The sequence below is a fragment of the Mustela erminea genome, chromosome 10 (genome assembly GCF_009829155.1).
Source record: "Mustela erminea isolate mMusErm1 chromosome 10, mMusErm1.Pri, whole genome shotgun sequence".
Classification (NCBI taxonomy): domain Eukaryota; kingdom Metazoa; phylum Chordata; class Mammalia; order Carnivora; family Mustelidae; genus Mustela; species Mustela erminea.
Window position 1 is genome coordinate 101,335,495 of NC_045623.1, and position 11,837 is coordinate 101,347,331.

The 11,837-nt window shown below is 50.1% G+C and overlaps 1 protein-coding gene and 1 pseudogene across 1 annotated transcript; both read left to right on the forward strand.

The window, feature by feature from the left end:
• Positions 1–921: 921 nt before the first annotated feature.
• Positions 922–5,701, forward strand: LOC116568243 (annotated as a pseudogene).
• A 1,565-nt stretch (positions 5,702–7,266) lies between these two features.
• Positions 7,267–8,904, forward strand: NPPB (natriuretic peptide B). Its single transcript, XM_032302846.1, has 3 exons — positions 7,267–7,575; positions 7,813–8,068; positions 8,632–8,904. The coding sequence occupies exons 1-3, from the start codon at positions 7,459–7,461 to the stop codon at positions 8,646–8,648; spliced, it is 390 nt and encodes a 129-aa protein (XP_032158737.1). The 5' UTR covers positions 7,267–7,458; the 3' UTR covers positions 8,649–8,904.
• The last annotated feature ends 2,933 nt before the right edge of the window (positions 8,905–11,837 follow it).

An 11,837-nucleotide genomic window follows, 5' to 3' on the forward strand; every position in this document is an offset into this window, starting at 1 on the left:
CTGAGCAGAGAGCCTGATACAGGGCTCGATCCAAGGACCCTGGGACCATGACTTGAGCCGAAGGTAGAGGCTTTAACCCACTGAGCCACCCAGGCGCCCCATAGTGCTATTATTCATAATAGCCTGAAGATGGAAGTAATTCTACAGTGGGTGAATGGATACACAAAATGTAGTATGCCTACACAGTGGAATATTACTTGGCTCTAAGAAGGGATGACGTTCTTGTCCATGCTACAACATGGATGGATTGAAAACAGTGTGCTAAATGAAAGAAGCCAGGCACAAAAGGTTATACACCTATGACCCCAATTTATATGAAATATTCAGAATAGGCAAATCTGTGGAGGTAGAAAGATCAGTGGTTGCCTAGGGCTGGTGATGGGAGGTAGGGGATAATGGAAAAGAGGCATGGGGTTTCTTTGAGGTGATGAAAATGTCCCCAAATTGTCTATGATGATGTTCGCATGTATCTGTGAATACAATAAAAGTTGTTGAATTGTACGCTTTATTTTTTATATAAATATTTTATTTATTTGGGAGAGAGAAGGAGCAGAGAGGAGGGGCCGAGGGAGAGAGAGAGAAGCAGACACCCTCTTGAGCAGGGAGCTCATGGGGGGACTTGATCCCAAGACCCTGGCATCATGACCCCAGCCAAAACCAAGAGTTGGATGCTTAACCAATGGAACCGCCCAGGTGCCCTGAAAGTGTAGAGGAAGGAGGAAGCTGTTCCCCTCCCTCCCCCAAGAGGGTAACTCAGGGAAATCACTGGGATTGTTGAAATTTGGTAGTTTGGAGGCGAAGCCCCCTGGGGGGACCCAGCCTGCTGAGAATGGAGAACAGCAGAGGTGCCTGTGGCCAGCTCTGGGAACAGGGAGGCCTTAGAGTAAGGGAGAGCACATCCTCTTTGACCTTCAACACTCAATGGCCCTCACGTTACTCGAGGTAAGGTTAGCCAAAGTCCTAGCCAGGAGGCTGTGCTCTGGGGAGCCCACAATACCTCACTGAGCCCATTTCTCGTTACTCCCTCCACTCCCAGCGCTGGTCTCTTTGCCATTCCCAGATGTGCCAGATGCACCGTAGGACCTTGGGACCAGCTGTTGCCTTTGCTAGGCCCATGTTTGTTTGAGACTGTCCACACTTTTGCCATGTGTGTGGCCGTCCAGGCTGTACTGTCCCTGTATGTCTCCAGCTGCCCCAGGATATTGTCATGGACTCTGGTGATGGGGTCACCCCACTATGCCCATCTATGAGGGGTACGCCGTGCCCTCGCCGTCCTGTGTCTAGACCTGGTTGGCTGAGACCTGATGGACAACTTCATGCGAATCTTCAGGGAGGATGGCGTCAGCGTCAACACCATGGCCGAGCGGGAATTCCTGTGTGACACTGTGGAGAAGCTGTGCTACGTAGCGGTGGACTTGGAGCAGGAGAGGGCTGGCGCTGTGTCGTCCTCTTCCTCAGAGAAGAGCTGTGAGATGCCCGTCTGGCGGTGATCACCGTTGGCAGTGAGTAATTCCAGTGCCCGGAGGTGCTCTTCCAGCCCTCTATCCTGGGAATGGAGTCCTGTGGGATCCTCGAGACCACTTTCAACTCCATCATGATGTGTGACCTCTGTGCTAACATGGTGCTGTCTACTGGGGCCATCATGTACCCTGTTGTCATTTTGTCTTGCCCGTCTAACAGGGTTGGGGAAGTCTTGCCCTCAAGGACCCATTTTCCTTCCTTTCTTCCTTCCTAGATTTTATTTATTTATTTGTCAGAGAGAGAGAGAGTGTGCAAAGCAGGAGAAGCGGCAGGCAGAGGGAGAAGCAGATTCTCCACGGAGCAGGGAGCCCAATTCAGGATTCGATCCCAGGACCCTGGGATCATGACCCAACCCAAAGGCAGACACTTAACCAACGGAGTCACCCAGGCATCCCTAAAGATTTTATTTCTAAGTTATCTCTACACCCTGAGATCAAGAGTCACATGTCCCACCGACCAAGGCAGCCAGGTGCCCCATGTCCTTTTTCCTTTCTTAACTGACGTTTTCCTGACAGAATACTGTGGGTTGTTACTTGCCTTGAGTTGAAAAATAGTTTGCTTTTACCCCTGTACATTTATTCCTTCTTTTGATTTATGTAAGATTTTCATATGCAATTTTCAGTTCTGGAAAACATGACAAATTTTGGTTTTCTACCGTCATGAGAGAACATTTGGGCCCAGCAATGCATCATTGTGGGAAAGAAATAAAGTGCTGTGGTAAACCAGAAAAAAAAATTAGACAGCGTTCTCTCTAGACCTTGGGCTTTTACTAAGGGCTGTGATGTCTTATTCTCAAGACATATTTCTCTCTTTTTTTAAAGGTTTTATTTATTTATTTGACAGAGAGAGAGACAGAGAGAAAGAGATCACAAGTAGGCAGAGAGGCAGGCAGAGAGAGAGGGAAGCAGGCTCCTCGCTGAGCAGAGAGCCTGATGCAGGATTCGATCCCAGGACCCTGAGATCATGACCTGAGCCGAAGGCAGAGGCTTAACCCACTGAGCCACCCAGGCACCCCTCAAGAAATATTTCTAATATTTCTAAAAAAAAGGGGTGCAGTTTCTTTTGGGGACTGGTCAGTTAGGGAGATTTGTGTTGGGAGTGACAAAAATTTAACTTAAATTGGTCTAGGCAAAAAAAGTGGTGGTGGGGTGGAATTTATCAGCTGGCATAACTACGAAGACCAAAGTAGATGAACTTCAGCATTTATGGGTCTGGGAGTTCCAATGATTTCACCAGGACGTCGGCTAGAGGCACAAAATGAATACAGGCTTTTCTGGAGGTAGTGGGGAGGAACCTGACCCATTCAGATTTTGGTTTCCTTATGAGGTTATAGAAATGAGAGGCAGGGGTGCCTGGGTGGCTCAGTGGGTTAAAGCCTCTGCCTTCGGCTCAGGTCATGATCCCAGTGTCCTGGGATTGAGCCCCGCATTGGGCTCTCTGCTCAGCGGGGAGCCTACTTCTTCCTCTCTCTCTGCCTGCCTCTCTGCCTACTTGTGATCTGTCAAATAAATAAATAAAATCTTAAAAAAAAAAAAAGAAGTGAGAGGCAATCCCTCCATTACACTCAGATGCTTCAGATATTACTGGTGAGGCTGGGCACGGGATGGGAAGAGTTAATAGCTATTTCCTCCCAGGCTAGCAAGCTCAGACCTCCCTCTGATAACCAACAATTTGAAGATTCACTTCAAGGGCAGAGAAGAGCTGCACACTCAGGCTGGTTTCCAAAGCACCCCCAACACACACACACACACACACACACCCCTATGCATGCACCTGCATTGACACCACAGCTGTGAAGAGTCTGACGGCCCTTCTGTAGGTGTTTTCTGGCTTTTGAGAAAGTCTGAACGTCATAGAAGATTGAGACACTAGCAAGGGCTGGGAGCAGGTGAACAGACGTAACCATGAACTAGGGGCAGCAGACATTTGCAAGGCTTCTGTACCCGTGAGAAGTCCTCGTCTAATTCCTTCATTCTACACAAGGGGAAACAGAGTCCCAGAGCAGAAGTATGCCTGGCGTAAAGCCAGACCACGAGATAGCTGTGGGCAGAGATGTACCACCTGTTGACTCCCTGGGCAGTGCTCCTTGCTTCCTCCTTCCCTTGCCCTAGTGGTCAGTGTTCTCTATGGCCGCCCAGGGCTGGAGGTAAGAGTCAGAGGGAAAGTGTCCCAGACCTTCCCTTTTATTTCAGCTTCTTCCTTCTGCCAAGAGCCTAGATGTTACAGACTGAATGGCTGTGTTCCTTCCCCCACAAATTCATACGTTGACATCTATTTCCCCAATGTGAAGGTATTAAGAGGTAGGACCACTGGGAAGTGATCAGGTCACGGGTGTGGAGCCCTCACGATGGGATTGGCATCCCTATAAAAGAGGACTCAGAGAACTCCCTTGTCCCTTCTGCCATATGAGGTTACAGGGGAAAGAGCTGCTTACGAACAAGTAAGAGGACTCTCACCAGACACTGAATCTGCCAGCACCTTGATCTGGGACTCCTAGCAACCAGAATTATGAGAAATACATTTCTTTTGTTTATGAACCACACAATCTGTGCTCTTTTGTTAGAGCTGCCCAGATGGACTAAGGTATTAGAGGTGGTAGCTGTCACCTCTGCCCAGGATGCCCTCCCCATCTTCCTCCTCATGGCTAATTCATTCTTATCCTTCAAAACTTAGCTCAGTACTACCTTCTTCAGGAAGCTTCCTCCTCAACTGAGCATTCCTGCTTGTGCTTGCAGAGTGCCTAGGACTCTCCTGTATTGGTTGCCACATCATCCGGCAGAAGGGGCGGTTGTAGTTCTGCGACTGTGTCTTTCTCCCTGCACTGTCAGCTCCCCAAGAGCAGAGCTTGTCTTGTTCATGGTGTACCTACCTCCTAGTGAAGGCTTAGTTTTATCTGCAAGGTCCCATTCCCTTCTCGTGACAATCCTGTGATGCAGACATGAGAAAACACGAAGAGAGGTGAAGTAACTTGCCCGAGATCATATACGTAGCAAAAGGTTGAGGTGGTGTTGTATGCAGGGAGTCTGATTCCAGAGTCTGGACTCCAGACCATTGTGACCCCAACCTTTGATAAAGGTTTTTGAATAAGTTAAGGGGCTTATTTCTTTCTCTGCAGTCGGCACCTAGCACCTAGCACCTAAGGTTTGACCCTGGCAAGAACCAATTCTGCCATCACAACCACCTTCACGGAGGGCTTATTAAGTATCAGGTTCTATGCTTAGCATTTTACACACACTGTGTTAATTTTGTATTACTACTGAAACACATTCCTGCAAACTTAGTGCCTTAAAATAATATAAACTGATTTCCTTATAGTTCTGGAGAGCAGAAGTCTGAAGTATGCTTTCTCAGTGGGCTAAACTCAAGGTGTTGGCAGGCAGGCTTGTGTTCCTTCTGGAGGCTCTAGGGAAGAATCCATTTCTTTGCTTTTTTTTTTTTTTAAGCTTCTGGAGGCCACTTACACTCCTTGGCTCATGGGCTCTTCCTCCATCTTCAAAGATGCCAGAAATAGTGTAGACTCTTCTCCATCCCTGACCTGTTTCCATCCTTCCATTTTCTCTGACTCTGATCCTCCTGCTTCCTTCTTATAAGGACCCTTGTGATCACATTAGCCCTCCCCCATAATCCAGGATCATCTTTCCACGTCTAGATCTTTAACCAAGGTGCAAAGCCCCATTTGCCATGTCAGGTATTCTCAACATATTCTCAGGTTCTGCGGATTAGGGCATGGACATCTTTGGGGGAACATTATGTAGCCTACCACATATACCATCTCACTTAATCCTTATGCAGTAATGTTGTGACAATGATGGTATGATTAGCTCCACTTAATAGGAATGGAAAGTGCATGGCACACAGTAGGCACTTAATAAATATTTGTGCAGATGTTCTGGTGTGGGAACTAATTGATAATATATTGTTCTTCACTGGACAGAAGATCCTAGAGGTTGTATCCAGTCCTGTGTCTTCCCTAAAATCTTTTCCACAATCCCATCTGTTGGGGCAAGTGGAGGCTCTGTCAGAGTATCTAGCACTTAATTATTTTCCCTGGCCTGACTCCCTCCCTAGTGGGATCACAATCTCCTTCAGGGTGATTATATTTCTAATTCTTTGAATTTCTAATTCTTCCCATAATGCCATGGGCTTTCACCGACATCATTTTCTCCCTTGTAGTCCTTGAAGGGAGGGAGCATATGTTCAGTTTGCAGGAGAGTAGGTGAGGCACAGGTTACACGAAGAGTCATTTCTTGATAGGTGACTTCTGACTGATGGACTCTGTCTTGCTCCCAACACTTCTGCCATCCAGCATTAGGGACTCTCTATGTTCTCAGCAGCCTCTGACCCTCTGGCTCAGCTCTGCAACTGATTGGATTTTCTTATCTCTTTCACTGACACTTAATCTTTGTATATTTTTTCTGTGGTGCATGTGTGTGCTTGCACACACAACTTTCTATACTGTCAGTGATGACAGTGGATTAATCCAGTTTTTTCTTTTAGTAGGAACCCCTTGCAATGACCCTGGCAATGATTAAGAGAGTCAGGACTGGAGTCAGACTGCCTGGGTTGCAACTCAAGATTTACCGTTTATCGACTAAGAAGGCAGATTAATTCCTCTGAGCTCAGTTTCTTTGTTTGAAAAATGAAAAGCAGTAGTATTTTCCTCATATATCAGGCAGATGCTATTTTTCTAAGGTAAGATATTTGTTTCAAGGTCACAGCTTCTGCCCTTTGCTGCCTTTTCTCTATCACCCATATAGCATTCTCTCATCCTGCTGCTTGTCAGCACAAGGCATCTGGAAGGGGTGGTGACATCAGTCATGCATGCTTTAGGGGGATTTAATCTGCTGTGTCTCTTTCCAGGACCATTTTTCTTTGATGCCTCATTTGTAATCACAGACAGGAGGTCCAGACCATCTGTTAACGGGAATTAGGTCATTGGTGATCAGATGAAGGAGGCACTGGGGAGGGGCCCGCCTCACACTTCTAGTGTTCCACCAAATAGATAAAAATCTTCCAGTCATCTTTGCTTTTTCCGTCCCATGTTGTCTTGGTGGGGGAGAGGAGGTGTTGGCACCTGGAGGAGATTTGATAGACAGCATTCCTGGGTGACTTCATCTCTGGGCTTTGCCTCTCAAAATTCCAACCAAATCAAGCTCTACCGTTTAAGGGATAGAAGCAGGGTCAGCATTCCAGAAGTTCCTTGTCATGCTCAGGCTTTTAATCAGATGACATTGGAGAATGCACATCCTAGTGCAGGCTGTTTGTGAGAGGGTGGGGAGGGGTCTCCGCAGTCCCTACTCCATGCTTGTCTTTCTAGCTAGACCTGAACTGAGGAGAGAAAGACCTCCCGGCTCTAGGTTTGCTCAGAGGGATCAGCACCACGGACAGCGGCCGAGCGAGGGTGCGCAGACCCAAACGTGCGCCCAGTACAGGCAGGCGAGGGGAGGGAAGACGCGCTGCGGTGCTGGGGCGTTGGCTGGGGGCTGTTCTCGCTCTGAGTCACCCCGTGTGCCCCGCACTTGCGTCGAGCCGCGGAACGCTGGAGTTGCCTCTGCCCTCTCCAGGAATGGTTGGGGATGGGTAGGAAAGGCCCCAGGAGTGTTGCAGGAAAGGAGGAAGCAGGAGGCAAAGGACCTGTTGATGGCTCCCGCGCGCTCCCGCCCCCGGCCGGGCCCATTTCTATACAAGGCCTGCTCTCCCCAGCCTCCACCCCCCGCGAGTATGGTCGCACGCGCGGAGGGGCGCATTCCCCCGCCCTGAGCTCAGCGGGCGGGAATGCGGCCGATAAATCAGAGATAACCCCAGGCGCGGGATAAAAGGCCGACGTTGGCGAAGGATCCAGGAGAGCGCCCGCGGGACCCGAAGAGGTGAGACGCGACCTGGGACGAAGCGCAGCAGCGGCGGCGACAATCTCTTTCTCCACTTCTCTCCAGCGACATGGACCCCCAGACCGCGCTGCTCCGGGCCCTCCCGCTCGTCCTGTTCTTGCTACTAGGAGGTCGTTCCCACCCGCTGGGTGGGCCTGGCCCCGCCTCCCAGCTGTCCGCAATGCAGGTGAGCTCGGCAGCCTGCCTAAAGGCCACGGTGGGTAGCGGGAGTTCAGGGGTCCTTAGCTACTGTCCCAAGAGGTCCTCAGTTTACCCTGGGAAGTAGCGATAAGGGAATCAGAAAGTGACGAGAATGGGTGCCAGAACTCCATACCCACGGCGGTTGGTTCACTTGGGTGCCGGTGAGGGTGGGTCTCCCCAGGTGCCGGTTCCCTGAGGCTCAGGCTATCCCCACGCATTGCAGGAGCTGCTGGACCACCTGCGGGACACAGTTTCAGAGCTGCAGGCCGAGCAGATGGCCCTGGGACCCCTCCAGCAGGACCACAGCCCCACAGAAGCCTGGGAGACCCAGGAGCAACCACCTGCCAGGGCCCTTGGGCCCAGTGACAATGTCCTCCAGGCCCTGAGAAGACTACGCAGCCCCAAGATGATGCGCAAGTCAGGGTGCTTTGGCCGGAGGCTGGACCGGATCGGCTCCTTCAGTGGCCTGGGCTGCAATGGTAAAGCCCCCTCCCTGCCTCCTTGGGTCACCCTCCCCCATACCTGTGGGTTTCACCACTGGAGACATTTTGGGGTTTGCTGTCTCCAGGGAGCACACTGAGGAAAGGACATCTGGACGCTACTCTCTCCTGCTGACAGTTCTTAGGGCCATGGAGTGTCTTTCTAGAAATATTAAATGTGGACATCATTGAGTCCCAACCCCCCCTCTAGCCACCTCCTGCCTCTCTTACCAAAAGGGGCAGAACCACCTTAGGATGAAATCCTGTCATTGTCTAGCAGCCTCTCCTTGGAGCAGAAAGAGTCCTAAGCATTTTCCTCCTGGCTTCCCCTAACCTATCTATATAGCCGCAGAGGCAGAGGTCAGGCTCACCAGGGCGACGGTGATTCCCAGTTTACAGATGAGGAGACTGAGGTCCAGAGAGAGGGATTATTCCAAAGCCTCAAACATCCAGATCAGCTGGGGATGGGGGATGGTGGCAGGGATGGCCCCTGGGGCAGAGAAGATCAGATCCTGCCTCAGTTTCCCTCTGATGCCATCATCACTCTTTCTCTCTTCCCACAGTGCTGAGAAGGTATTAAGAGGAAGCCCTGGCTGCAGAGACCTGCATCTGACTCTTCAAAGGCCCCCCTGAGCTCTTTGAGGCAATTTGTATTTATTTGTATTTATTTATTTATTTATTTCAATCATTTTATGTAAGACGGTTCTGACCTCCGAGCACAAATTTTCCATGGTGAAATAAAGCCAACGTTATAGGTTCTTTTGAAACTGATTTGTCCCAGTGCATTGAGTAATAAATCATTTAAAAAACAAGAACTAGGGGCACCTGGGTGGCTCAGTGGGTTAAGCCTCTGCCTTCGGCTCGGGTCATGATCTCGGGGTCCTGGGATCGAGCCCCACATCAGGCTCTCTGCTTAGCGCGGAGCCTGCTTCCGCCCTCTCTCTCTGCCTGCTGCTCTGCCTACTTGTGATCTCTCTCTCTGTGTGTATCAAATAAATAAACTAAATCTTTAAAAAATAATTAAAAAAATAAAAAACAAGGACTAAAACCCCAAAAAACAAAAAACCCAAACCTTTTGTTTTCATGAAGATTCCAAAAGTGTCTTAATGGTGGGGCAGGGAGATGGCATCAGGGCTGGTCAGGCAGGGTTGGGGCAGCCTCTCTTCTCTTGAACGGTTTTCCATGTTCTGAAATGTCTATAAATACCTCAAGCATTCAAGACACTTTACAGAAACTGCTTTTTCAAAGCTGGTAGTTGCTCCCTGGGAGTGGAAATGGGCCTTGATACATTTGTGCAAACGAGGGTGTGTGTCAGTATCTGCTTCCTAGTATTCCCTCTGCCTGGAATTCTGCCATCGGAGGTGTTCTCTCTTGGTGACGGCTGTTTCCAGGAGGTCTGAGCTCAAATCTCAAAGATTAGGGGTGGGCTGTGTGTGTGTGTGTGTGTGTGTGTGTGTGAGAGGGGGGGGGCTTATATGCATTTCTAAATGGGGGTGAGCCCTCCTTTCTTCCTCAAACCTCAGCTTCCAACATTTAATTCGTGATGTCTCCCCGTCAAGACCTTTAAAACTCAGAGTTTAATAGCATTTTCATTTCCCAAGCCCAGAAGTTTAGAAGTGTCTGGCAACAGGCCCACCATTTTAGGGTGCCCCTCTTCTGGGGGATCAACATCTTCACTTCTTCTCTGCCTCAGAGAGAGGAACCTCTCATGCTAGGGCAGAAAAGGGGACAACCACCGGAGTCCTACTGCGTTGTTTTATTCAGCAGGGATTCCTATGGGGGTCCCTGCCCTGTACTCTATACACCCCCTTCCCCTTGCCTCCTGTGTCCCAGACATCCCGGGTCACACCCCACGGCTTTCAGGCCTCTCCAGACCTCAGCTCATGCAGTCAGTCCCTTTTGCCCAGGATGTCTTTTATGATCCTAGATCTGCAGAAGGGACAGGACTATTCTTATCCCCACTTGATGGATGAGAAAACTGAGACCCAGAAAACCAAAGCCCCGGAGCTGGCAGGATGCGGCCGAGAATGCCAGCCCTGAGACGTGGGCGGAGAGATGAGTGACTCTTGACCCTGTGCTCTCTCCCTTGCTCCTGGCCTTGAACTTCTCTCTCCTAACCTTCCGGCTGTTCTCAGCCAGTATTTCTTTGAGGGAGGGGGACTGCTACAAGTGGGCTGGGCTTTGTGTGGTTCTCGTCAACTCAAGGTGGGCCGGAGGCTATCGATAGCCACTGATATCTATTAAGATTTTCTCTCTCTCTCTCTCTTTTTTTTTTAATTTGTCAGAGAGAGAGCAAGCGAGAGTGAGCACAGGCAGGCAGAGTGGAAGGCAGAGTCAGAGGGAGAAGCAGGCTCCCCGCGGAGCAAGGAGCCCGATGCGGGACTCGATCCCAGGACGCTGGGATCATGACCTGAGCTGAAGGCAGCTGCTTAACCAACTGAGCCACCCAGGCGTCCCTTCTCTCTCTTTTTAAAAAAGATTTTCTTTATTTATTTGACAGAGAGATCACAAGGAGGCAGAGAGGCAGACAGGGTGGGGGAGGGGAAGCAGTTTCCTCGCTGAGCAGGGAGCCCGATGCGGGGCTCGATCCCAGGACCCTCAGACGATGACCAGAGCCAAAGGCAGAGGCTTAACCCACTGAGCCACCCAGGCACTCCATCGACTAAGATTTCTTAAATGAGCCTTAGGAGTGAGATCCTTTCTAATAAAATCGTGAGCCATCTTTTCCTCGCGTGTCTGACCCGGGGAGAGCAATGAGGACTCAGTGTCGTGAGCTTTCATCAGGGCCTCATTAGGCTCCTGGTACAGGTCTGTTAACTTGTGTAGTCCTTACAACAAATCTACTAAGAACTCTCATTATCCCCCATTTTAACAGAAGGGAAACTGAGGCACAGGGAAGTGTTGTAACTTGCTCAAGATCTTTCAGTTAGCCAGTGGCAGAGCCAGGCTTCATGGCTACAGAACCTGGTTTAGCATGCAGGTCCCTAACCACAACACCCCCTGTCCCCTCCCAAGTCAGTGAATGAGGCTTGCTGGTGGGAGGGAGAATTACCTTCCTGATGGCATCACTCGGTTCATTTGCTTGTTGGCAACCTCTTCCCTCTGCTCAGGTGATGCAGGCAGACGTCTCCCAGAGCACCCACTCCCCACATCCAGCCAGCACTCCAGAATTCTTCCCGGTGAGTCTGGCTCGTCCCTATGTAGGGCTTAGGTGATAGAGTCTGTATGTAGGATATATCTGTTTCTTGGACCTTTTCCCCAAACAGAAGTCTGGGAAGGAGGACTCCAGAGAGACCTGCAAGGGAGCCAGCTATGTCTGCTGGAGGATGGGCATGGGAAGCCCGACGTACCCTACGGAGCCACATCCATTGAGTTCCCCATTGTTCTGTGTTTGCAGGAAGCAGAGCACACAACGCTCTGTCTACAGATGCCCTTTAAACCCTGCCCTCCCCAACCTGTGCCCCTGGCTCCTCCAAATGTTCCCCAACATAACTGTAGCCATGGCCATAAGCTCCCTGACTTCCCTACTATTGACGTTGCCCAACGAACCTGCCAGATTATGTCTCTCCATAAATGCTTGTCGCTATAATCTTCCCAGAAACAAGCGCTGGTGATCCTAGAGCCCAGGAGGCCTGAGACCCAAGGCTTTGGAGCTGGAGAGAATTTCAGTAGAGGGTGGACAAGCTTTGCTGGGTGCCAAGTGTGGAGGTTACAAAAGTCAGGACAACACTGGGACTTCCTTTCGTGCCACCGACTGTGCACCTGTGAC